The 26,143-nt window shown below is 52.1% G+C and overlaps 1 protein-coding gene and 2 long non-coding RNA genes across 3 annotated transcripts; 1 reads left to right on the top strand and 2 right to left on the bottom strand.

Annotated features, from left to right (window-relative positions):
* Positions 1 to 2,548: 2,548 nt before the first annotated feature.
* LOC132646445 (uncharacterized) lies at positions 2,549 to 5,205 on the bottom strand. The gene is made up of 3 exons (XR_009584742.1): positions 5,068 to 5,205; positions 3,642 to 3,729; positions 2,549 to 2,706 (listed from the first exon to the last, which is right to left on the bottom strand). It is a non-coding gene; the product is annotated as an uncharacterized LOC132646445 (long non-coding RNA).
* Positions 5,121 to 16,911, top strand: Ccdc42 (coiled-coil domain containing 42). The gene is made up of 7 exons (XM_021642522.2): positions 5,121 to 5,203; positions 5,471 to 5,576; positions 5,975 to 6,079; positions 9,041 to 9,238; positions 13,882 to 14,103; positions 14,274 to 14,432; positions 16,653 to 16,911. The coding sequence occupies exons 1-7, from the start codon at positions 5,121 to 5,123 to the stop codon at positions 16,728 to 16,730; spliced, it is 951 nt and encodes a 316-aa protein (XP_021498197.1). The 3' UTR covers positions 16,731 to 16,911.
* Positions 16,912 to 19,557: 2,646 nt separating this feature from the next.
* LOC132646447 (uncharacterized) lies at positions 19,558 to 22,417 on the bottom strand. Its single transcript, XR_009584745.1, has 2 exons — positions 21,460 to 22,417; positions 19,558 to 21,286 (listed from the first exon to the last, which is right to left on the bottom strand). It is a non-coding gene; the product is annotated as an uncharacterized LOC132646447 (long non-coding RNA).
* Between the last annotated feature and the right edge of the window lie 3,726 nt (positions 22,418 to 26,143).

Raw genomic sequence — 26,143 nt, 5'->3', positions numbered from 1 at the left:
GGTTCTTCTGAGAAATGCTTTTACAAATCACACTTTCACACAACCTCTGACCAAGTTTGTCATGTGCTTTGAGGCCATCTACAGCCGTGTGCTCAGTCTGCCTGCACCCTGTGTGTCCAATCCACTAGCGTCAGTTAACTTCTTTATCCTTTTTATTTTCAGCATATGCACGTGTGCTTTGCCTGCATGCAGGTCTGGGCGCCGCATGCATGCATGCTTAGTGCTTGTGGAGGCCAGACGGCGTGAGCTCTCCTAAAACTGGGGTTACAGAGCCGCCAAGTAGGTGCTGGGAACTGAACCTTGATTCTCTGGAAAAGCAAGTGCCCTTAACCACTGAGCCATCCCTCTAGCCCCCAGAATTAACTAACTTCCAAGAAAAACATGGTAATTGGCCCTGCTACACTGTACTAGGGCTCGCTCCTGCAGGATTTGCTGACTGCGCAGCCTCAGCTGGACCACGCCCCCTAGTCCTCCTCTGTGGTGCATTGGCTCGGAACAATGCGTCTGTGACCACGCCAACCCGGTGTAAGACCTCATGCTGAAAGCACGGTGGAGGCAAGGCCCCGAATACTCTGTAAACAGCATGTGGGTATAGGTCTGACTGTGGCTTTGTGTGCTATTCTGAGTCAAGAGGGCCAGAAGGCACTTCTCTCCCTCGTGAGGTTCCAGGGAAAGCGTGAGCGCCGCATTCCTTGTGGTTCCCGTATTTGCTGCGCTGTTCATTGCCTAAGGAAGGCCTCTGTCCGGGTGCCTCCGCGTCTCTGAGGTGAACTTGCTACTTCTTAGAGGAGGCTTCTGCAGACTAGAGCAGGAGGCCCCGACTCCTCCACTCTTGTAGAACGAGGCCAAGAGTCGGCCATCTCTCACACGTCACCACAACGCGGGTCTCGGGCATTTGATGACTGAATGTTCACCTCAGACACACAGGACTGGGTGTTGAATACCTCTGTTTAGACAACTGACAGTTGGATGGATCCACCACTGCTGTTTTAGCGAGAAGGGAGGACAGTTTTGCAGTGAGGTATGGCTTCCCACCCTGCAGTGAGGTATGGCTTCCCACCCTGCAGAGCGGCTGGCACCACGGGGAAGAGCAGAGACACCAAGTTTTGGCAAGGATGTGGAGAGATTTTCTCGTCATCAGTTGTGGGGATGTTAAAATGTGCAGCCGTCATGGAAACCAGCATTGTGGATCCTCAGATGTGAAATGCAGGCACGGTGGTGCATGCCTTTAGTCCCGGCGCTCAGGAGGCAGAGGCAGACAGATCTCTGTGAGTTCGAGGCCAGCCTGTCTACAGACCAAGTTCCAGGACAGCCAGGGCCGCACAGAGAAACCTGGTCTCAAAAAACCAAAAGAAAAAAAAATACATATGCTTTCTCTGAAAAGAATGAAACACTACAAGACAATATAAACAAACAACATGGAGAGTAAGGTTTTTTAATTCCAAACAGCTTCCCCACCCCATATCATCTTGTCTCCAGAGCTTTCCACAGCCTTCCTGTCCTCTGCCACACACACACACACACACACACACACAGTGACCGTCTGTGCTGCATCTCTTAGACATGCTGTTCTGTAGCTCGCTCCTGTCACCACTTGTCACTCACTGCTGCCTCTCTCATGTCCGTGCATGCAAACCAGCTTCACTCTTCCCGTAAGCTGCACAGTGTCACATTAAACTCAAACCACTGAAATCAACCATCTTCCCGAACCTTCACAGTATATGATCACAGCATCTGCCACTGTGTAAAGAAGAAAAGAAAGAAAAAACTTAATTTTCTTGTCGTTTTCACACTCGTGCTAGAGCATCCAAAACAATGCTAAGCCGTTGTAGTGACAGCCGAAAGCTGGGCGCACCTCCACGCTTGGCAAGAGCATCTGTGACACAATTGCTGGTGTTATCTCCAGGGCATTATACATTCTATTATAATTATATATATTATATATATATACACACACATATGGGGGTGAGGAGAATCTCTATGTAGCCCTGGCTGGCCTGGAACTCACAGACATGTTCTTACCACTGGCACAGAGTGCTGGGATTAAAGGTGTGCACCACCACGCCCAGCAAATTCACTAGTATGTGTTTTTTTTTTTAAAAAAAAAAAAAAAAGGATAAATGTAGGCATTTTCAATGCCACATTGACATCTATCACAATTGCAATTCTTCCCTTGAGAATCTCAATAGAGCTAATTTTATTAATAGATTTCCTAATATTTAAGGATTGTGCATGTAGATTCCGGTTATTCTCTTCAAATTTCTCTTTTAGGTAGGAGGTCCCAGCAGGTCTCTCGAGAGCTGCATTATGGAAGGGGCTTGGAGATCTGGCCCCTGTGGGGAAGGCACTCTCCGGAGAGAGGCAGGAGGCTGTGTGAGCTAAACTGAGTTTGCTCATGCCGCCACTAAGATTTTTACGTCTGAGATGTGAGGACTATTTTCTCCCTTTGTCTACCACTGGGCTTTTTCTTAAGCTCTGCCTTCTGCTTAGCTTCAAACGCCCTTTCAGCTCTCAAAGAGAGGACAGCACAGACTGTTTGGATGCTTTTCAAAGTAATTTATTTTTTCTTGGAGACACAGCAAAATGGCTGCCCAGCTCTTTCGGCACAGGAAGCAGTCAGAAGTGAGGGTTCGGACAGTGAGGCTCACAAGAGCAGAAGGAAGGTCTGTTTGTTTTCTCTTTTCCTTCAGCACAGATCTGGCCAGTCTAGGTGAAGACAGTGGAGCGACAAGATGGAGGGGGTTGGACTCCTGTCACAGCCTGAAAGAGCCTCTCCAGGACGTCTGGGAGATTTATGCCCAGCACTGTCCTAGGATGAGACTCAAGCAGGGACTCTCAACCTTCCTAACGCTGTGACCCTTTTCATGCAGTTCCTTGAGTTGTGGTGACCCCTAACCATAAAGTTATTTTTGCTGCTACCGCACAGCTGTAATTTTGCTACTGTCATGGCTCATAATGTAAATATCTGATATGCAGGGTGGTCTCAGGTGACCCCTGTGAAAGGCTCGTTCAACCCCTACAAGGGGTCTTTACCCATGGGTTGAGATTAACCTATATCTTTTATTTTCTGTTATTCTTCCTCCCTTTTCCCTTTAGCACTGTGGGCCAAACCCAGGTTCTTGCGTGTCTCAGGCAATCCCTGCACCCCTGGTCTAGGTACCCTAGCTGTCCCCACCCCTCCTTCCCTTAAGCAGATAACAGCCTCAGAGAACAATGGGATAAGGCAGAAAGTAAAATATCGCTATTGGGTTCTAGCACCCACACTTATTAGGTGATTAACTTAAACAAACTCAATAAACTTTACTTCAGAGACAAACAGCAAGACAGAAAAAGGGCAGTGGGTAGTGATATGGGGCAGGTCGGGAGGAATAAGGAAGAGGGTGGAGAGAGGTTTGGAAAGAAGGTGTAGGCCAGGGAGGCAGAGCTGATCTGAGAGTGCAAGCCTTGTTCTCTGCCGCCTGGGAAGGCTGTACCCACCCACCCCTACCCTATCCCTATCCCTACCCCTACCCTGCCCTCCAGGACAATGGTCGGTGACTGGGATCAAGGTACTGTGGGAAAGAGCACAGGGAGCTGTGAGATCCGAGGGGCTGCATGGGAAGGAGAGGAAGTTCTGTAGGAGCATCCGAGCCCTGGCCCACCTGATCTGACAGGCCAGCAAGTGTAACAGTGATTCCAGAAGTGTGCAACCAGACCTCTCCAAGGGTGGCATCACGTAGCTCCTCCAAACTGAGCGCCCATGTGGGGAGAGATGGGGAGGAAACAGAGAAATCCCTAAGGGACTGTCCAACTGTCTAATAAAGAACACACACCACACACACGCACACCACCTTGTGAAACTTAGAAATAATTTGTCTCTTTGCCATCCTGCTGGGTCTGAGACTCAGGATTGGGGGTTTAGGGTAGTCTGAGTGATGAGGAGATGGGTGGGTGAGTTCTGGGTGGGTGGGGTCCTTTCTGTCACCCTGATGAGCAACAGTGGGGGGAACAGGAGCAGACAGAGCACACAACCAATCTCTTCCTCACAACAGGGATTTAGAGAGCTGGTGGGGCGTGCCAGGTAACCCACAACGTGACCTTCAAGCTCTGCCCCTGGCTCTGGCAGGTCGCCCCAGCAATCCAACCCTAGCCAATCCCAACCTGGGGGACCACCAGAAAGGAGCGAGAGGGGTGGCGGGCTGAGAGGAGCAGGGAGAGGTCGGCATCAGGGCCTAGAGCGAGCAGAAGCCCCTTCGCTCTGTCTCACGGGGCCCGGAACTCAAATTGCTTTAATTCAAGACCCATAAGTGTTTGTGTGTGTGCCCCGTGGAAGGGAGGAAGGCCACCACAAGGAAATACATCATTTTAAACACGGGACCTATTCCATTTCTATATTTTGGTCGTCATTCCCTGCCGCCTCTCATAGGCTCTTACATCTCAAAAGAATATTTTATCTGTACTTCATATAGTCACCCTCGTGTTACAGGGGCCTTGCCAGGGCCCCTTTCCATGCTCCCAGCGGCCACGCCCTGTATCCCCACAAACGTCCTCGGAGGCTACCTGGTTCTCATGCGACTCATCTCCCCACTTTCCACACATTTCTGTCCACCTCAGCCCCTCCCTGGGTTTGGCTAAGCACCTTGCTTTCTTTCTACTGCTTTTCCATCTGCCTGCCGCCCCATCTTTCCTTCACTCTCACATACCCCTCACCCCAGAAAGAGGGCCCCAGGAGCCAGCATCGTGCAACACTTTCCTTCTCTGAGCGCGCGCGCGCGGATGGCCATACCCTGCCCCCCTGCCTGGCAAGAGAGTAACCAGTAACATAATCGGAGTTCCTGAATAAGAGAGCGGGGTCAGTGGGTTCAAAGGTCAGAGGGCAAACCCTGAGTTCCAGACCACAGAACCAGGCAGCTTGTTGCTAGGTAACCGGATCTAGCATCGCCAAGAGCGCATCCTTCTAATGCAGCCTCTGGCTGGCCTCTGCAGTGAGTCTCGGACACCCACTCTCTCTGGGACTTTGAAAGCAGGGGGAGAGAAGAGCAAGCACCCGGCCACCACCCCCGAGTACCCTGTGGCCCTGCCACTCACGATTTCACTCGGAAAAGTAGGCCGCCTCGGCTGGCTGTTAGGTGACTGCCACCATGAGTCTGGGCATCATGGAAGAGGAGGACCTGGCGGAGTACTTCCGGCTGCAGTATGGGGAGCGGCTGCTTCAGCTGCTGCAGTGAGTGCCCGGAGCCCCGCCTCACCTCTGGGCGTGGGACCACCGCAGGATTCCGTCCTGCCTGCCATTTCTGCTCCCACTGCCCAGTGCTCCTGATTACCCAGCTTCACCCTGACCCCGGGGCCCCTGTCACTCACTCGCCCCCGGAAAACCCGAGCAGCCCTCTTTCCGCATCGCGCATCCCACTTTTCCTTCCCACGGGAATGCGGTGCTCCCTACCCCATCCCACCCCTGCCTCACAAGGACCCTTTCACACTTCTTGGGCAGGAAATTCCCAAATGTTGAGGATCAGTCAGATTCTCTGTCCATCCGGCTCCTGGAGAAGAAGAAAGAAGCCAAGATCATGCACCAGGCCATGGAACAGAAGAAGGAGGTGAGGTGGGGAGTTGGGGTGACAAGAGTGGGGGTACAGAAGTGGATGGGCTGGGGCTCAGAGTTAATGGATGGGGGGCAGGTGCGAGGGGCTAGAGCTGGAGTTCTGGCTGGTGCTTCTGGTTTCTTTCCTCCGCCGAGAAGTGGATGGGTTTGAATTGTGGGAGGGGAGGAACCAGCTTCGTGGGGGTGCTACCCTAGGAGGGAGCAGTCTGGAGAATGCAAACTCTGTAACTACATTTTGTTTTGAGGTATTGGGGCCTTGAACCCACTAGGCAAATGCTTGTTCCTGGGCTGTACCATCAGCCCTTCAGGAGCATCCTGGGCCAGAGGAGAAAACACTGGGGCAAGGGAAACCTTAGCTTCTCCCTAACCTCCACCCCCTCCCATCCCCTAAAGGAGTTCCAGCGGAGAATGGAAATGCTGAACCTGCGCTGGGAGGAGCTGGGCATCAAGGAAGAGCAGCTGAAGACACACATCCAGAAGTTTGAGCAGTTCATCCAGGTATGCACAGCGTGCTGCAGCTGGCCATGGCAAGGGCATCTGTGTGTCCCACTTACCACACTGTCTGTGATGCCCTGCTTGCCTGTCAGTCTCTGCCTTCTAGCTGACCCTTTCCCATGTCCTTGCTGGTGCCCAGGACAGTGTATCAAGTGGATGTGTGGGTGAGTAGATGTGATGAATAGATGGATGTCCCCTCACCTGAGATTAGTATTTGTGGATACAGAGTCATTGATTCGGAGGGTTTTGGCCCACTCACTCACTCACTCACTGTATGCCTCTGTTGTGGTAACAGATATTACACTCTAGAGGGCTTCTCTACCTTGGCCAGTTCCTAAATAATCGAGACAGAGACCTCTTGGATTTATAAAAGTTTTAAAGCACAATGACTGGGCAGGTATCAAACCTCTGAGCTATTTTGCTATTTCCCAGCTACATACCCTATGTTATCTGACTTAATCGTTCCTGTCTGGGCTGCTTTTATTCTATCAGGTCGGCCCTCATGGCCACGTGCTCCTGATCCATATTGCCTCATGGTGACTTCCTTCTCTCTGGCTGTGTCTGACTCTCCTCCTGCTACATCTTCCTCTGTCCTCTCTTCCCTGTCTCATGGTCCCTCTCAGATCTCAGAGCCTGGGAACCTAAGCCCCACCTCCCTCCTTTCTGCCCAGTTACAGGCTTCAGCAACTTTATTAACCAGTTAACTTTAAATTAGGTAGAGCAAGGTTTACACAACACAGACCATTGTAAGTGAGGTTCTCATCTCAGCTGCAACCAGATCTTGAGGGCCAGTGATCAGCGTTAGAATACATAGCACCAGACCAAACCCCTACATGCCTCCATCTTGGTCCTTGCCTTGAAAATGGGGGACTGATGAAGGCAGGAGACCATTGCAATGAAGGACCATGAAACAAAGAAGCTGGCAAGAAACTCCCTGTTTCAAGAAATTTTTGCCTTGGGTTAGGGGGTTAAGCAAAGCTCCCTTCCTTCCTTCCTTCCTTCCTTCCTTCCTTCCTTCCTTCCTTCCAAGGTCTCAATGATCCTGAGGAAGCAATGTGTTGACTAGCTACAGAACATGAATGAGTAGTTACAAGCAGGGGCACGAATGGCCCTAAAGCAGCCACACTGGAAGGTCTGTACTTAGCTTGGATGATGGTTTCCATGCTTACAGACAAGCTGTCTCTCCCCCAGTCCTCCCACACAGATATAGGCTAACTCCTCCCAGAGTCGGGGCCACATAGGCACCTCAGGCAGAATTGCATGCAGCTGGCTGGAAGGAGTGGCTAGATACCCAAGTGAGGGTCCCATGATCCCCTCCCCCCTTCAGTGAGGAAGCACCGACAGTCAGCCAGTTCAGCTGTGCTGATCTTTTGTGACGAGGCCCTAAAGATGGCAGCAGTTTGGTGCGGGGAATAGTCCGCACAATGCTGCCCTTTATCAGTACTTAGAGGAACGAGACAGTGGTGATGAAATCCCAATTTGGGCTGCCAAGATGGCTCAGTGGGTGAAAGCGCTTACTGCCAAGCCTGGCAAGCTGAGCTGGACCCCAGGGACCTACATGTTGGAAAAAAAGAGAATTGGCCCCACAAGTTTTCCTGATCTCCAGGCGTGCACAGTGGCATGGACACACCCATACACATTCACACACACAAGTTAAAAATAATAATAATAATGTAAACAAAACCAAACGACAGCTCCATCAGGCGTTTATTGGCCCGCAATCTCCCAGGACCAGTATTAGAGGAGCCCTGGAGGGCGGGGCCCTGCTGTAGCGGGGAGCAGGGGCTCGTTGCTGCCCTCTTCTGGAGGAACCCTATTCCTACAGTTCCTCGGTCCACTGTAAACGGCACACAGCAGGGAAATCGGTGAGTTCTGAGATGCGGTCCAGACCAGAGCAAAGCTGATGGAGTATTTGGGAACACAGGAAGTTTGGGGGTTAAGGGGCTCTCCAGATTCTCAACAGCTCTGGAATTGTCCTCGGCAACACATTCCTCCTTCAGCCTCTCTTCTGGCAGGTCTCAGGTTGAGCCCAGAAACCTACAGGTTTTCACAGACTTCCCAGGTGATTCAGTTAGGACTCATTAAGGGTCCCTCAGGCCGCTCTGGTGCTTTGGAGCAGGGCAAGCTTTCTCCACACCCCTAAATGTCTCCACCGCATGAGCTCCCCCGTACAGAATCACAAGAGGGAAGAAAAAAAAAAAGGTCCCCAGTGAAGTACAAGGTCCCCACGATGCAAAAGGAAGGGGCGGGGTCCGAGGCTTCAGGAGCAGAGCCTCATCCTCTCTGGTTGTAGAATTACCTATGCCATCCCCTCTGGCTCTGGCGGATGCCAGTCTGAGCTGTCAGGAACATGCCTCCTCCACATGTGGTTCCATGACTACTGCCTTGGCCTTGGGAAGGGAGAGAAGAGCTACCCCCTCACAGCCGACAGCTGGGGAAATAGAGGCACGATGTACCAGGCCAGGAGAGCACGTGGGCTTCCCAACCCTGGCTGGGCCGTGACAAATGGCCACCATGAAAACCAGCTCCCAGCTCCTGCCCAGCCTCTCTCAGCCTTCTTGGATGCAAGATAGGTCTTCCTCCGCTGCCTCTTTTTTGTGCGTTCTCTTCCCACCCCCCACTCTCTGGAGCCCAGAGACCTAGAGCCACAGAATCAGAACCTCCTGAGTGTACCGCCTCAGGCACTCTCTCGACCCTGACCTGAATCACCGCACTCACAGCCTCTTCGGGCCACAGAGGCCCCTTAGCTTTGTTTAGTCTGTGCAGATAACCAAAGCCCCACCAAATCCTTTCCCTCCACACCCCCTCTCCAACAAGGGCAGCCCAGCGAGCTCCGCCTGCCCTTCGGTGGTCCGAGCTCAGCAGGCAGAAGGGGCCAAGGGTGTCACCAGCCCCAGGCAGGCCAGCGTCTCCAGGAAAGAGGGTGCCAGGCTCGCCTGGTTTACACTGCCTTCCTCACCCCAGGAGAACGACCAGAAACGGATCCGAGCCCTGAAAAAGGCCAACAAAGAACGGGAGCTGAAAAGGCAGCGCCTGCGGGAGCTGGCCAAGGCCAAGCAGGAGATGACGGCCCTGAGGCAGGAGCACCAGAGGCTGAGTGGCAAGCTCCAGGACTACGCCATCTTCAACAAGTTCCTGGAGAAGGTGGTGGAGAACTCTGAGGTGGGTCCCCGGGCCGGGGTGTCCTCCGCAGGGTCCTCCGAAGCACCCTTCTCTTCTCAGAGTCAATGGCTACGGTCCTGCTCCACCCAGCTGGGGTCAGGGGCCCTTGGGACAGTTATCCTGCCCTTGGGGCGGGGCAGCGGCGGCCAGCATCCCGGCCACGTGAGGTTGGGTGGAGCTCTTAAAGGGGCGGGGCTGTGCACCTCTATGTGCCGGCAGTGTGTTTACATCTGCGTTCCTGTGGGTCTGAGCGTGTGCGTCTGTGGTGTGTTTGTGAGACCAGGAGCTCTGAGATACGCTGCAGGCTGACTGAGACTTTGCACAGGGAAGAAAGAGCAGCCTGTTCCTTTATGGGGAGATGGTTAAGGCACCTGCTGAAGGCCTCAAGGCTTGGAAGTGGCAGAGCCTGTTATTCCCCACCTCCCCCCCTCTTCTGAAGGCCCCTCCCGGCCACAGACGCCCCCTGACTCTGCAGGTCCTGCCATCACTTTACCCTGGAATTTGTCAGCCCTCTTCCTGCAGAGGCTCTTGCAACATTCGATGTTGTCATGCTCCTCTGACGCCACCTCCTGTCCCCTATCCTGCTCCCTCCTTCTCCTGGGGTGGGGGTGGGGCGCTTCCCAAGTTCTTCCTTAAGCAGGACAGACTGCTTGAGACTTGCCTCATCCTTACCCCGTGCCCCAGTCCTGGAGCCATCAATCAGATATGTCCAGTCTGCCTCCTAAGTATTTCTGGAATCCAACCCCTGCCCCTTCCTCATTCCTCATGCTGGGTGCTTCCTCTGCTGTTACCTCTGCCCTTTGCCCTTTTGCATGCTAAGGCCTCCTCCTCCCTCTTCTCTCTCTTCCTCTTCCTCCTCTTCCTTTTCCTGCTCCATCTTCTCTCCCTGCCCCCAACACTAAAAACCACAGAGAAAAACTTAACCTTTCAAGAACTCGGCACATGGCTTTGTCTAATTTTAATATTCTCCTCCTTTCTTCCTTCCTTTCTTCCTTTCTTCCTTTCTTCCTTTCTTCCTTTCTTCCTTTCTTCCTTTCTTCCTTCCTTCCTTCCTTCCTTCCTTCCTTTCTTTCTTTCTTTCTTTCTTTCTTTCTTTTTTCTGAAATAAAACACTGCTGGGAATTTAAACCCCTTATGTGTCCTTCCAAATCTCAACCTTGTGTTTCTCTCTTCAGGGGTCACTAGTATCATAGTATTTAAATTTCCCATTTTCATGGTTGTTTTCATTATTTTGTGACATATCAGCTGATTGTAAACTATGCAATTGTGTCATACATAATCTTCTACGACTTGGCTTTTTCCAATCAATGATTTTTTTTTAATGTTGTTTTAGATTTTTTAACTTATTTTGTACGTGTGAATGTTTGTATGTTGATCTGCATGTATGTTTGTGCCTGGTCCCTCTGAGGCCAGAAGAGGGCATTGGAGCCCCTGGAACTGGAGTTATGCTGGTTGTGAGTTACCATTGTGGCGCTGGGAATTGAACCCAGGCCTCTACAAGAACAACCAGAGCTTTTAACCGCTGAGCCATCTGTCCAGCACCTTGATTTTTTTATAAAATAGTGTTTTTAATTGAGACATGATGATGATTTTACACATTGATGGGATATGCTCAGATGTGTGTGTATGTGCTTGTGTGTGTGTGTGTGTATGTGTGTGCAACTAACAGTAATCTCATTGAGGTAACTGACATGTCCATCACCTCAAACATCTGTGATTTCCATTTTCTTAGGGATACTTAGATCTTCCATACTATGTTGAAATATACAATTCATTATTGCCAATCATAATTACTCTACCACGCCACATAGGACATTAAAAATTATTCTTCCAACTGCTTGTAACCAACCAGTGATACTTTCAGAAACTTTTTGTTAGTGGAAATTTTCTTTCTATTTATTTGTTTGTTTATTTGTTTTGGTGTTTTGAGGCAGGGTTTCTCTATGTAGCCTTAGCTGTCCAACTCACTTTGTAGACCAGGCTGGCCTGGAGCTCACAGAGATCCTCCTGCCTCTGCCTCCCAAGTGCTGGGATTAAAGGTGTGTGCCACCATTGCCCGGCTAATGGAGATTTTCAAACAAGCAAAAGTGGATCCATGCATTTCAGCGAACATCTGTTGCTCACCAGCTAGCTCCAGCAAAGGCCGTTCGTACAGCCCACACCTTCCCATAGCCACCATTTTTCAGCAAATGCAGGTTCTTCAGCTGTAAGTGTTTCCGCATGTATCTCTAAAGGATGAGAGTTCAAAAACAAACATAACCCACACCCCAGCATCAAAGACAAACAAGCACAAAAACAAAAATGCTGGGTGTGGAAATACATACTTTTAATTCCAGCACTCAGGAGGCAGAGGCAGGAAGCTCCCTGTGACTTTGTGTCTACATAGCCTGGTCTACATAGAGAGTTCTAATTCAGCCAAGGCTACATAGTGAGACTCTGTTTCAAAAAGGGGGCTAGACAGATGACTCAGAAGTTAAGAGCACTGGCTGCTCTTCCAGAGGTCCCGGGTTCGATTCCCAGCCCTCCTATGGTGTCTCACAACTGTCTGTAACCAGGGGTTCTCACGCCCTCTTCTGGCCTGCTTAGACACTGCACCCATATGGTTCACAGACAGACATATATGCAGGTAAAACACCCATACACATAAAATGAAAGTAAAAAAATAAAATACACCAAAAAAATCATAACCACAATGCCATTGTCACGCCAGTTATGTTATTCCTTAGAGCGAATAGAGCGATTATGTATACCTAGTTGATATTAAAGTGTCCCCAGTTTCTGCAGTGATGTTCTGTGTGTACTTGATTGATTCTTTTCTATTATTTTGAGGTTATAATATAGTTGCATTATTCCTCTGTTTGTCTTCTAACCCTCCCACATTCCCCCTGCTCTCTTTTAAGTTCATGACCTTGTTTTTCATTGTTATTACATGCTTATCCATGTATGTATGTATATTCAGTACTGCTCAGTCTGTGTAGTGTCGTTGTCTATGTTTTCGGAGCTGACCGGTTGGCTCTTCCCAGGGAGAGACAGTTCCTCCCGTCATCAGCCTTCCTTAGCTGCCTGCAGTTCTTCATGTGGCTTTGGGCCACGTGGGCTTTCCTGTCCACTTTGTCATATCTATAGTTCTTCTGTTGCATTTTATTCGTTTTGATCAAGGTCCAAACTAGTTTTCCCACCCCACACCTTACATTTCCTAAGTATCTTAGACATTATCCTAAGCAAAATAAGGCCAGACTCAAAAGAGGACACACTCTGTGGGCCTAGGTTAGAAACCAGGTAAGACTAGTCTTTGCTGATAAAAATGATAATATTAGTTTCCTCAGTGGTTGGGGACACATGCTGACTGCATAAAACTTTAGCACATTTTTAATATTTAGTAATCAGAGCTGTGCATAAAGCGGTGGCTGTCAACCTTCCTAGGGCTGTGACCTTTTAATGCAGCTCCTCAAGTTGTGGTGACCCCAGCCATAAGGTTACTGTGTGCTACTTCATAGCTGTACTGTTGTACCGGTACGAAATACAATGCAAATATCTGCTTTGTGGCCACCAGAGGGTTGAGACCCACAGGTTGAGGCATAGAGAGCCGGACTTTGTTAAGAGTGTCTTTGGGTGTCTCCGTTATTATTCTGTGAGTCTTTCTTAGGAACTGTGTTAATGTCTTATTTTTTTTCTTTTTCTTTTTTCTTTTTTTTTGAGTCAGTCTCTTACTATCTACTCCCAACTAGCCTCAAATTCAAGATCTTCCTCTCTCTGCCTCCCAAGTGTTGGGACTCCCCTGCCAACATCAAACTCTTGATTCGTTATAGTGTTCAGACTAATACATTAAAATGTCAGCAGCCTCCAAAAATGACCGTTTTTGGGTCATTATGAACTCATGTGTTCGGATACATGTGTGGTGGAGGTCACATTGTCCTCTGGAGAGATGCTTGCTGGCAAACTCTGTGCTTCTGGAGCCCACTGGAGCCGGCGATGGAGTCTGGCTTGACCCTGTCCCCCTGGCTCACCCCTCTTCTCAGCAGCACTGTGATGGCAGATGCTGAGCAAAGGCTAAACTGTGCCCTGCAGGGAGTTAGTGCCCGGCAGCCCCGCCCCTCAGCCCCAAGGGTGCTTTATTCTGGCTGTCTGGGGCCCAGCCGCCTTCTGGGTTCTACATTTCAAAAGATCGGGGTCTGGCTTTCTTATCTTGCCTCTGGCATAGCTCCTGGCCCATCAGTGGCCCTTGGACCGTTCTTGCTAAACAGGACCACAGTTGCCTTAGGAGACAAAGTTCTTCCCAGCAGCAGTCCCCAACGCTGGCTCGGTCTGGATTCACCTAGAGATAGTTTGCAAAATGTTCAGTTCACTAGGGGCCACGGTGGACATGTTTTTAATCTGAACCTCCGGGGTAGAAGCCTAATGGGCACGATTCTACCACGCAGCTGGCATTAGAAGCCTCAGGTCCCGCTGGGCAACCGTTGAACACCTGGGGCATCGCTCATACAAAACCCAGGAGAACCCAGCCTTCTCACAGTCCCCGTTTCTGGCTGTGGCTCGCCTGCCCTGGCGTCCAGGCGTCCAGGCCAGAGGTCTTGGGCTGAGATGGCCGGCATCGGGCCCCCGGGAGCCAGCCGTTCAGTGATCCACGCCCACTGGCCTCTCAGTTTGAAGAGATCCACGAGGTGATTGCCCGCTACAAGACGCTGGTCAGCATGCACCACGACCTCATGCAGTCGGCCCAAGAGGGCCAGGAGAAGATCGAGCGCGCCAAGGCGCGGCTGGCCCGCTACATGGAGGAGAAGGACGACGAGATCCTGCAGCACAACAACGAGCTGGCGAGACTGCAGATGCGCTTCGACCGGGCCCGCAGCGACGTCATCTTCTGGGTGAGCCGCAGGCCCGGCAGAGGCCTGGGTGGGGGCGGGGGCGGGGGTCCAGGTTACAGGAGCTCGGCATGTGTGCACGCGTGCATACAGACACCCCAGGGGGAGACAGAGACAGAAGGAGAGAGGGGACAGGAGGGCCGTCTCTTACATGCTCCCACGACTCTCTCTAGGAATCTCGCTGGGCGCACATCCAGAACACGGCGGCCAAGAAGACCCTCCTGCTGGGCACCATTAAGATGGCAACGCTGAACCTCTTCCAGATCGTGAGCAAGCAGCTGAAGGAGACCGCCCCGGTGTCCCTGGAGGACACGCACAAACAACTGGACATGGTAGGAGGAGGACGAGGAGCTGGGGCCAGCAGGGAGGCAGCGTCAGGGAGGCCTGAGTCAGTGGATCTGGGGCCCTCAGATATTCACAGCGTCAGGATCACCCAGCGCGGGGATGGGGATGGCTGGGCCTGCGCAGAGCCCCTGACTCCATAATTTGCATATCCAGGATCTCCCCAGGCTGCGCCGCCAGTTAGGGTCCCGCACACCGAGACCCACTGCGGAGCACCCGAAGCCCTTGCTGGTTTCACACCACGGGTCAACAGTGGGGGCCTACCTTTGAACTCATTGATTATACAGAACGGCCTCGTCGGCCAGAAGAACCCCAGCGGAGTCTCGCTGGGCTTGGCTTGTCCATCGAGGCTGCTCTGTGGTTCGAGGTGGGCTGTGCGGCGCTGAGCCTGGCTGCTGCCTTCTCCTATGCTGCGCATAGGTACCGAGCAAAGCTGCTTGCCTTCCCCGTGCACACCGTCCCGGGAAGCTCACCGCCTCCATCCTTCAGTTGGTGTTCAGAAATAGGTTTCAGCCGCTCAGGTTTCCCAGGGAAACCCACCACGGCTAGGGCTCGGAAGCTGGATCTTCAGGCCTGTGCAGCAAGCACTTTTACCAGCTCCTCCAGTCCTTGAAATCGCAGGGTTGGTTAAAATGCCAGAAGGCTCCTTTGTGGGGAGAGACGCACTGATGGACACTTGGGCAAATCCCTTTATTCTCTGGCTCTGTGACAGGAGGACTGTGCTGTCTCTCTCCGCTGCTCCTTCTGCTCTGACAGGACAGCAAGGAGCCCTTGCTGTGGTGAATGACATTGCGTGCTTGTGGGGGGGGACGACTACGTGGACAGAGACATGAGTGCCATCATGGTTCTGTGTTACCCGGCTTCTGAGATCCCCTGGCGTGCTCAGCTCCCTTCCTTTAGCTCTCCTGAGAAGGATGCCCTGGGAAGTGATGACCCCCGTCTCACAGGCCCCAACCTGTGCATTCCCTGCCCTGCTCCAAGCTTCCAATCCGTCTACTCCAAATCCTCGAGGATTTTCGCAAGTTCTCTTTCTCCAAATGAAATTTCCAGAAGCACACCTGGAAAGGAAAACCAAGCCCAGATTTCCCTTGCCAGGAACATCTCAAAGGTTCTCCTAAACTATCTGTCTTCATTCCTACAGAATATTAGCTCCTTGACAGAAATTCCAATGGGCAAGCAGCTGACAAAAACAGATAAATAAAGACCTGGGAAAGGACAAGTGAAGTGAGGGGTTAGACACTCGTTCTGCCCTGAGCTGAGGGTCACCTTTTGAAGATGAGCAAGCGGGCTGGGCACGCAGCAGCTAGGTTGACAGCACTCGTCCAGCATGCACATGGCCCTCCTGGCTTCCATCCCCGGAATTAGTTATTTCCTCAGAGCTGTTGTGTGTGGAACCCAGCTGGGCCTTCCGGGCCTCCGAATCTATCCGGTGTCACTCTGACCACAGAGGCTTTAAAAACAAAAGCCAGTAAACAGAATTTAAACTTCCCTTGAGGACCCCAGAGCCTGTCATGATGAGCGTCGGGCCTGGCTTCCCTCAAGCAAGCCCTCGATGTTGTCTGAGGGCCGTTTTCAGCCCTGTCTGCAAAATGCTTCACTCTGAGGCCGGTTTGTGACTCTTTCATTTTTCCTTCCTTCTGCACGAGCGTGACCACCTCTAAGGAGGTCCCAACTCCAACCTTACCCTGGTTCTAGTTTGCTGTTAATGTGTAAGCCTGAAGCATCCCCCACAGGCTAGCATTCTGCTCCCCCTGCCCCCAGCACTGGTGTGGGAGGGTGAAATCCTTAACAGCAGAGCCCGCCCGGCAGAAGAGGGTCACCAGGTGCAGGCCTTCGAAGGTGACAGCAGATCCACCTGCTCACGTCACGCTCCGGTCATGCTCCGGTCACTCACTATGCTCCCTGGTTCCCCCTCCACTCCCTGGTCCACCCCACCCCCCAAAGTCTTCCGTGGTGGACTGGAAGCTCTGGAAGCAAACACCCCCTGGAGTCGCTTCTGTCAAGAACTCAGAGCATAGCGGGCAGGAAAGTAACCAGCACCCTTGCTAAGCCTGCTTTGAAGGTCAGCTAGGGATCTGTGAATCGAAGAGACACAGCCGCTTCCGGAAGTCAAGGATGGGAGCCACGGACTCCTTCCAAGGAGATGCCCTACCTTGGGACCCGGGGAGTGTTTGCTGGGCGAGATCAATGTTGTCTCCCTGTCTTGCTAGATCCAGCAGTTTATACAAGACCTGTCGGATATCTGGTCAGAAGTAAAGAAGAAGGAGCAGCAGCTGATCCGCGTGTAAGGAAGCGCCATGCTGCTCGAATGTTCCGAGACACCGAGAGAGAAAGGGAAGAGGAAGGTCCTGATGAGCTCGCGGCCCAGCCCCTAGCCCAGCCGTTGCAGAACCATGGCTTCCCGATGCTTCCCTTTGTTGCCTTCCCCTCCGGCCTCAGTCCACCCCAGCCCTTAAAAGCATTAAATGTTAGAAGAAGTTGGCTCCGCCGCTCCCTCTCCTTTTGAAAATCAGTTCACAGAGAAGAGCCAACGAACGAGGGGAGAGGCACACAAGCGTGCCGTCTAAGAGCCGGGCACTCCAGCCGGGCGGCTAGAGAGACGGGCACCATGCCTTTGATGGGGGGGGGTGTCTCTTGGGCTTCAGACTTCAACATATGGAAGTGTTTGAGTGGGCAACAGGGCTGCAGGCTGAGCACAGCCCAGGGGCCCTTTCTCTCTTCCACCACGCAAGAAGAAAATGGGCTACCTTCTACCCAGTCAAGGTACAAGGCTCCCGGGAAACTAGGAAGGCAGCTTCCCTAGGCAGCATTTCATAGGTGAAATGTGTACCCCCAAACCTCCTGCGTACCCCAAAACATGGAAACACAGTATAGTGTCACCGGGGCAGGAACAGCCTGCGGGCTGCCTGGAGACTAGCAAGAGACTACCAATGCGCCAAAAGGACAGCCTCGACTCACAGAAGCACCTTAGCAGACTGAAATGATTGTTCAGACCAGTAAAAACCAAACCAAATAGGGGCCTCGGGTGACATTTCCAAACTGTCGGCCGCAGAGACCCTCAGTGCCTTATGGACGCTGCCCTTGTGAAAAGGCCACAAGGCTTCTGGCACGCGCAGCAAGACACATGTTCCAAGATGCTGGCTGCAGGGCCACAGGGGAGGGTGACATTCGAGTGTACTGCCCTGAGCTCAGTTCTAGAAGGCCTTTCACCTCCTAGCTAGCGTGCTTTTCACGTCCCGGCCGGGACCTTCCCTAAGTCCCCACAGGGGAGGCCACGCTGCAGCCCTTGCTTTTCAGACACGTGTGTCGTGTGGTCCCAGCTCTGAGGCTCAAGAGATCTGAAGCTCCGATCTAAAAGCCAGAAACCTAGACAAGGCCTCTGCACGAGCCTGGTGCTTGTCCAAACCTGGTGCTGTGGCCGGCGGCCACGGCCTCTGCTACCTGGGACACTGTGCCTAGAGGATCACGTGGAGGCAGGAGTTTGAAACCAGCCAAGACAATATAGCAAGACGCATTAAGAAGAAACTTTGGGGAACTGAGGTCAGCAGGTAGGAACACTTGCCAAGGGCGCGTCCATACCTGAGTTCAAATCTCCGGCACCCAGGCCCAAAGCCGGAAACGGGTACTCCCTGTTAACATTGCGCTGTGTTGGGGCAGAGGTGAGGCTCACTGGGGCCTGCTGGCCACCAGCTAGCCGTGGGCTCAGGGAGAGGCCCCAAGTACTGGTCACTTTTCTGTTGCCGTCCTAAAACACCATGACCAAAGGCACCAAAGGAAGAAAGGGCTGGGATTACGGTTGCCAAGGGAGAGGAGCCCACCGTGGCCGGGAGGCAGCAGGGCAGGAAGCTGAGAGATCTCATCTTTCACCCCAAGCCAGATGCAGAGAGCCAGCTGGAAGCGGGGCGGGAAGTAAGCTCTCAAAGCCTGTCACACCAGGGCTTCCTTCGACAGTGCCTGCCCCTACCCTCCCTGAAGGGTTTCACCAACTGTTTAAGTGCCTGAGCTGAGTTCTCACTCACACCACCACACCCCGTCTCAGGAGGGTAAGGTGGAGAGTGATGGAGCGGGGCAATCAATGTTTTCCACCGGCCTCTGCGCACGCGCATGTGCACACACGAACTGTTGTTTCATAATCCCAAGAGATGGCTCAACAGTTACGAGCACTGGCTGCTCTTCCGGACGACCCAGGTGCAGTTTCCAGCAACTGCAGGGGTAGCTCACAGCTTTTTGTTTTATTTTATTTATTTACGTTTTGTTTTGTTTTGAGCCAAGATTTCTCCGTGTAGCCCTGGCTGTCCTGGACTCCCTCTGTACACCAGACAGGCCCTGAACTCACGGAGATCCGCTGCCTCTGCCTCCCTGAGCGCTGGGACCGCAGGCGTGCACCACCTCGCCCGGCCTCACAGCTGTCTGGCTCCAGTTCCAGGGAGTTACAAACAGTAGCTCTCCCGGCCTCTGCAGGCACCAGGCACATACATGCTGCCAAAGCACATCAAACAATGTTTTGGGGTTTTAGTTGTTTGTTTGTTTGTTTGTTTGTTTTTCAAGACAGGGTCTTACTATGTAGCTCTGGCTGTCCTAGAACTCACTCTGTAGACCAGGCTGGCCTCAGACTCCTAGAGATCCGCTCTCCTCTGCCTCCCGAGTGCTGGGATTGAAGGCGTGTACCAGTACGCCTGGCTTACATAAGGTGATTTTAAAGACGTGTAATGACCAAATGCTTGCTGGTACCCGAGCTTCATTCATCTGTCATCATCCATCAGCTCATGACACTGTATCAACTAGCACGCAGCCAGACGAGGACACTAATATAAGATGAAATATCACTTGGTCAAAACACTTGGGCCAGGCGTGGTGGTGCACATCTTTAGTCCCAGCCCCGGAAGGCAGAGGCAAAGCCAGCCTGAGCACAGCCTGGTGCAAGGCCAGCCTGGTCTACATAGTGAGACCTCCCCCAACCCCCGCTTTAGAAACAGAACCAAAACATGGGATCGCAAAGGTTTCAGGCTTTTCCAGACTATAATGCTCTCATAGATAGACTGAGTCATCCTAGGGAGGGACCCCAGCACGCTTGGCCTAAACACTAAACTCGCTTGTTTTATGCTATGCCTTGCACGCACTCTGAAGACGATTTTATTCAATATACATATATTTGGTCTTTCTAGACAGGGTTTCTCTGTGTAGCCCTGGCTGTCCTGGACTTGATTTGTAGACCAGGCTGGCCTTGGACTCACAGAGATCCACCTGCTTCTGCCTGGGATCAAAGGCATGTGCCACCACGGTAATTTTCATAGTTTTGCGTGCTCAGTTCACACCAAGCCAGGTGTGAAATTTCATGCTTACACCATCACATCTATGCCCAAAGAGGTGTACGTTCTGAAGTGTTTCAGAATCTGAAACACACACACACACACATACACACACTAAGAAGTAAAACTGTGATAAAGAATTTGTTTAGGAGGCTGGATGACCCAATAGTGAAAAGCACTTGCTGCTCTCCCAAAGGACCCAGGTTCTATTCCAAGCACCCACACGGAGGCTCACAACCTCCAGTTCCGGGGGATACAGCGCGCTCTTCTGGCCTCCAGGGGTACTGCACACACAAGGTGCACAGACCTATAAGCAAAAACTCACTCTCATAAAAAATAAAGGAAGAAAATTGGGACTGGAGTGATGGCTCAGTGGGCGAGAGCACTGGCTGCTCTCATAGAGGACCTGGGTTCAATTCCCAGCACCACCACGGCAGCTCACCAGGGCCTGTAACTCCAGTTCCAGGAGACCTGACACCTTCACCCAGACATGCACATACCAATGCACATAAATAAATAAATAAATTATATAAAAAAGAATCAACATCTGGCCTCCACACACACACACACACACACACACGGAAAGTTGGAAAGATCACTAACAAGATGGAAATCTCCTGGCTTCTACCCTGAGGACAGACAGAAGTCTATGTCACTCCTTGTCGCCTCAGAACTGGGTGATAAGAGTGCCTGCAGAAGCTCAGTCCCTGGTCACAGAACTGAGCACACACCCTGGCCCAGGGTAGGGGGAGGATCCGTGAGATGAGGGAGACTCGCACACCCATCACAGAGGCAGAGTCACGGCACGGCTGCCTCTCCTCAGGCCCCCCAAATCGCCCATGGGAGGCTGCCCATGACCTGCCCTCCCAGGACACACCAGGAGAAGGAATTCTGGGTAGAGGAGCCGACAAGCCTTCACTGACTCCACAACTGAAGAAAGGGAGGCTTTCCTTTTTGAGAGAGTAAAGCTGGCCCCGTCTAAGCAAACCTTTTTCTGGAACAGGTTAGAGGCCAGGGGGATGTCAGCCCCAGCGTGGGTTCAGGCAGGGAAGCGCAGAGGGGTGTGGATCACAGCTGGCCAGGAATGGCTGTGGAGTGGGGGACATGTCTCTGAAACAGCTGGGTCCCGGGAGGCAGGAGAAAGGGAGGCAGACAGTTCAACTCGCAGACACACAGCCCCCTCCGCCCCCTGTCAGCCTCCTGCTGCCCCTGGGAGGTGGCGTTTGAGAGGCTCAGGCTGTTAGTGCTGGTGGGCTGGCCCCCTCAGCCCTGCCCCCACCCCCACCTCAGTGCCAGCAGCCAGAGTGCCCCTGCCTCCCTCCTTCCACTCCACAGCCCTCGCAGAGCTACGTGTCTGGCTGAGTGAAGCCGGGAACCAGGAAGGTCACACTTGGAATGCCTGTGATCACACGAAGCTCGTCTTAACCCTTGCACATTCATGCTTGTGTGTGCCTCATTCTGGGATTGTTGCATTCTTCAGCTTGATAAGAGCCAGTCCTGGGGCAGGGTGAATTCCGTGGGGTCCGGGCAGATTTCTGGAAGATGAGAGAAGCCACAGACTCATAAACTTATTCCCAAACCTACAGAAGAAGGAGAGACAACCGGGAAGGTTCAGAGGCCTTGGAGACTCGGGCAAAATGGCTTTCCCATGGCCAGGAGAGGAGGAACAGACCCCCTAACCCCCCAGCCCCCACCCTGCTTTACCAACCCTTCTCAGATCCTCCGCACTGCTACCCAGGACCCAGCGTCCAGGCTTCCCAGCTGAAATGGGCTCAGGCTCCCAGATGGATGACATTTCGGTCCAAGAACGAGAAGTTAAGAGGATGATTGGAGATTTCCCAGCAAGAAAAGACATGAGCTCATTAGAGCAGAAGGAACCGATTGGTTCCAGAGACGACCGGTTCTCATCAGCCGGGGCAGGAAGCAGAGCTGGGCATGTGTGAAGGCCAAGGAGCAGAAGCCCTTCCGAGGGTCACGCTCTGCCACAGGGCACCCTAGCCCCGGGCAAACCCCGTTAGGCTTTCCTCGGGAGCATGAGTAGCGGGAGAAAGGGAACGGGGAGGGTCCGGGAGCTCAGCCTCCCGGCAGCCTGGTGGACATGTGCCCCGTGCCCCGCACATGGCGATCACAGGCCGGGAGGTGACCTTGGATCTCTGGCGGGGGCAGGGGAGGCCCAGGGGTCCCGGTGTCTAGGGGATTATCCCTTACTCTCAGCTCTCTCACGCTTTGCTGCTGGCTTCTGGTCAGGTGAGTGGACTCCACACTCAGGTCACATTGTCACGTGACAACTGGTTGCTCGGAAAGCTGAGGATGCTTTTGCGCTTCTGGGCTTTTGATCCTTGGGATATATGCCGGGATCTTCCGTGTGCACGAGCGGAGGAGAACGGCGCCCAGCCCCACCCCCGACCCCCACCCCCACCGCCCAGCATCTCTTCTGGAAGAAAAGAGCGGTGACGGTGACGCAAGCCAGGCCAGGCTTGGCTTCCTTGGCTTTCTCTCTGGAACGGCCAAGAATCCCCTCTGCTTTAACCCTTGAAAGGAAGAAGCAGAGACTGCGGGCGCAGGGGACAAGCCCAGAGCCGTCCAGGGTATGACGTCATCCCGGGAAGTGGGACCGGAAGTAGCCTCTTTAAGATTTTTTTTTTTCTTCTTTTTTTTTAATGAGGAAAGACCAGCGTCTGGGAGCACCCATCAGGATGACAGCCAGCTGCACCGTGATGCGAAACCGATTCCATTAGCTCTGAAGCCTGCAGAACGGATTGCTGGAACCGAGTTCTAAACCATACCCCTCAGCGTCTCACAGGAGTGGGTCTGGAGTCCATGTGACCAGACTGGGGTCCTACTCAGTTACTCCTGTAAGACAAAACCAAAGTGTTGGCCAGCTGAGCGCTCATCTGGAGCTGGGGGGCGGGGGGAAGGACACTTCCTCGCTCTTCAGGCTGTTGACAAAATGCTGTCTCTCCAGCTGCGGGTCTGAGGTCCCATTTCCTGGCTGGCTGTCAGCCAGGCGCTGCTCGCTCGCTGCTCGCTGCTCCCAGAGGCCAACCGCATTCCTCCTTTCATGGCCTTCATCTTCAAAGCAAGGGCAGCACATGGAGTCCTTGTTGGGCTTTGAGTGTGGCTCTTCTGGCACCAGGCAGGGCAGCCACCCCCTTAGAGGCACTCCTGTTGTTAGATCAGGCACACCCAGATAAAGTCCCCATTGCACATAAATGCGACTGCCACCGCGGGGCCACGGTCCTGGAGGCCAGCCTGCGATTCTCCCTACCTCGCTCATCAAGGAAGGGGTCAGGCAGGATGAGGTTCCTACCCCATGTCCATAAACCCAGCACCAGGGAGGCCGAGGCAGAGGGATCGTGAGTTCAAGGCCAGCATGGGCTACACAGTGAGATACAGTCTCAGGAAGAGGACGAGTAGGGAAGATGAAGGGAGGGAAATGGGCAAGGAAAGTCAAAATAGCTGGAAGTGGGAGACAGGGTCGATGAGGGTGTAAGTAAGTAATTAAAGGGGAGATGTGTTGAAAGCCTTTAACTGGGCCTCACGTGGTCCTCCACACCCACTAATAATCCCCCCAGTCAGTCCCCAGCCTCAGAAAAGTATTCATGTTTTCCCTTTCTACAGTTTTGCCTCTTCTGGATGTACCATCCACCTAGATTCACCCAGGGCCCAGCCTTTTTGTGTTGACTTAGAGTAATAGTTTTACCTGTGATAATGACACATGACGGACCACGTGTCTCTACATCAATCCTTTTTATTACATTTTAGACCATTCATGTCTATGACCGTTTTGCCTGTGTATATGTCTGTGGGCCATGTGGGTGCCTGGTACCCAAGGGTGTCAGAAGAGGGCTTCCTATCCCCTAGAGCTGGAGTTCTGGACAGTCGTGAGCTGCCGTGTGGGCACTGAAAACAGACCCTGGGCCCTCTCTGCAAAGCCAGCAGTCATCTCCCGGGCCTCACCGTCCCCTTTATGACTGAAACAACAATAATTCATCGTATGGACTGTTACGCTTCATTAATTCAATGATAGGTTGGTGGACATTCAGGTCGTTTCAACTTTAAGGCTATTACCAATAAGGAGGCTGTATACATTTTTGCAGGGGCATATTTTTATTTCTGTTGGGTTTCCACCTAGGAGTGCAAATGCTGGAGTAGGTGATAACTCTGTTGTTTGCCTTTCGAGGTTTTTGAGGAACATTTTCATTTCAGAGGTTAACAGCAAAATGGTTTTTAAAAGTTTAAAAAGCCACCTTGGCAGGAAGTGGAAGAAAGACTGGGATTTATGAGACAGTGATTAGGGACACGTCAAAATGGATGAATATGAGACTCAATCATAGGCCTCCCGGACTCCAAGGAAAAATACACAGATCATGAGTGAGAGCGATATCACAACCCATAATTCAGTGTTAGAGGGAAAAAGTCACATCCACCCCTCAATGTAACATCCCCCAGCTTTATCCCCGGCCATCAGAGCCCTCTGTCCACCAACCCTGAGCTGACCCAGGGCCTCCTGGACACCACACAGAAGGCAAAGCCAAAGGGACAAGTTGGTAAACAGCTGATACAGTTTGCGTGCCCTGGAGCCGATGGCCTCTTTACAAAAGTAATCTAGACAGATGGTTGTAACAAGCATACAGCTAAGTCACCAGGCATTTCCAGCACACCGGCTTCAGGCAGTGCTCACGTCATGGGGTCCTGGAGGGGGAGAAGAACCCAGAACTGACAAGTCTTTCTGGGGGAGTCACCTATGAAATGTTTAGGAAGAGATTTGAATGAGTAAATTACTTTCAGCCAGACAACGATGAGGAGAAGGAGGAGAGAGTGAAGGTGTCTTAAAAAAAGGAAAGGGCCCCAGGTCTGAATGGGTTGGGAGGGGTGCTACCTCACGTTGGCCAAAAAGCAAACGAGGAAGACACGCCGTAGCTCCCAAAATCCTCTTCAAGGATGTTAGTCAGGGCCACGCTGTTTTGTAACTCCTCTGCTAACTTGTTTGTCTAGATTCTTGTTCTCCCTTCCCTTGTAGCCGATTCTGTATACAAACCCCAGACGAAGAGACCTCTCTCCTTCCCACCCTGCCTGTCACAAATTGGAGGCAGCCCGGCTGCAGGCATGTTCTGTGGATCACCCATCAGTCCCGCAGTATGGAGCCCCACCCCACCCCCTCTCACCTGAGATGTAAGAAGCAGAGCTGGAAAGACCCATTCCTAACATCCATATAACGGCTCACAGCCATCTGCAGCAGCTCCAGGGGAACTGATGTCCCTTCTGACCTCTGTTGTCACCTGCTAGCACAAGGCACACACACATAACCTCAGGCACACACACATACTCGTAAATTTCATATTTTTTAAACTTTAAAATAAATAAGTAGGGACGGAGAGATGGCTCAGAGGTTAAGAGCACTGGCTGCCCTTCCAGAGGTCCTGAGTTCAATTCCTAGCACCCACATGGTGGCTCACAGCCATCTACAATAAGATCTGGTGTCTTCTTCTGGCATGCAGGTGTACAAGCAGACAGAACAATGCATGCATAATAAATAACTTAATAAATAAATAAGTAAAAATGCAATGTGTTAGAAGGGACCCTCACTCTGCCCCATGGGCCTGGCCCCACTTCTGAGCCTCAGCAATGCTCTTGTCCATCCACCCATCTACAGCTCAACACACAGGCAATTAAGAATGCTGAAACAGATTTACTAACAGACGCAGGCACAATCTTTCCCTGGGGCAGAAGTCCACTGCATCTCTGTAGGAGACTCATTTGAATTTTCGCTCACAGCAATCAGCTGCGCCATCTCCATGACTTATCTCCGCCTCTGCAGAGGCCTGTCTGTCTTTACAGACAGGAAGAAAGGTGGAAATCCACCTCCAGAGCTTCAGATAGCCTCAAGAAGGATGCTCTAGGGACCACACCCTTGAAAGGAACCCAGATGTGCCTGTTGCCACTGCAAACTCTTCTGCAAACGTCCCTGGCAATCTGAGGTATCAGAGGGATATTATGGGATGTGCTGTGGTTGAACTGAGGCAACGGGGCCCAAAGGTTTTCTTCATTCCTGACAGGCAGGTCCGGAGACACCATGGGCGCTCGGGAGCCTAGAACCAGCTTTAAAAGGAGAGCCTTGTATTTCTCAGGTCCCTCCCTGTAGAGCATGTGATGCTCTCGGAATTTTCCGTTTCCTGACTCTTAACTCTCACACTCTCACTTCTATCATTTAAGTCCCACCCCTTGTTTTGGTTTTGTTTGTTTTTTTTTTTTGTTTTTTTTTTTTTTTACTGTTTGAAGTTTTTTGTTTGTTTGTTTTTTGAGACAGGGTTTCTCTGTATAGCCCTGACTGTCCTGGACTCACTTTGCAGATCAGGTAGCCTGGAAATCACATCGATCCACCTGCCTCT

The sequence above is a fragment of the Meriones unguiculatus genome, chromosome 11, assembly GCF_030254825.1.
Source record: "Meriones unguiculatus strain TT.TT164.6M chromosome 11, Bangor_MerUng_6.1, whole genome shotgun sequence".
NCBI lineage: Eukaryota > Metazoa > Chordata > Mammalia > Rodentia > Muridae > Meriones > Meriones unguiculatus.
The sequence above is the reverse complement of the archived record's forward strand: the minus strand, read 5'-3'. Positions and strand labels throughout refer to the sequence as shown.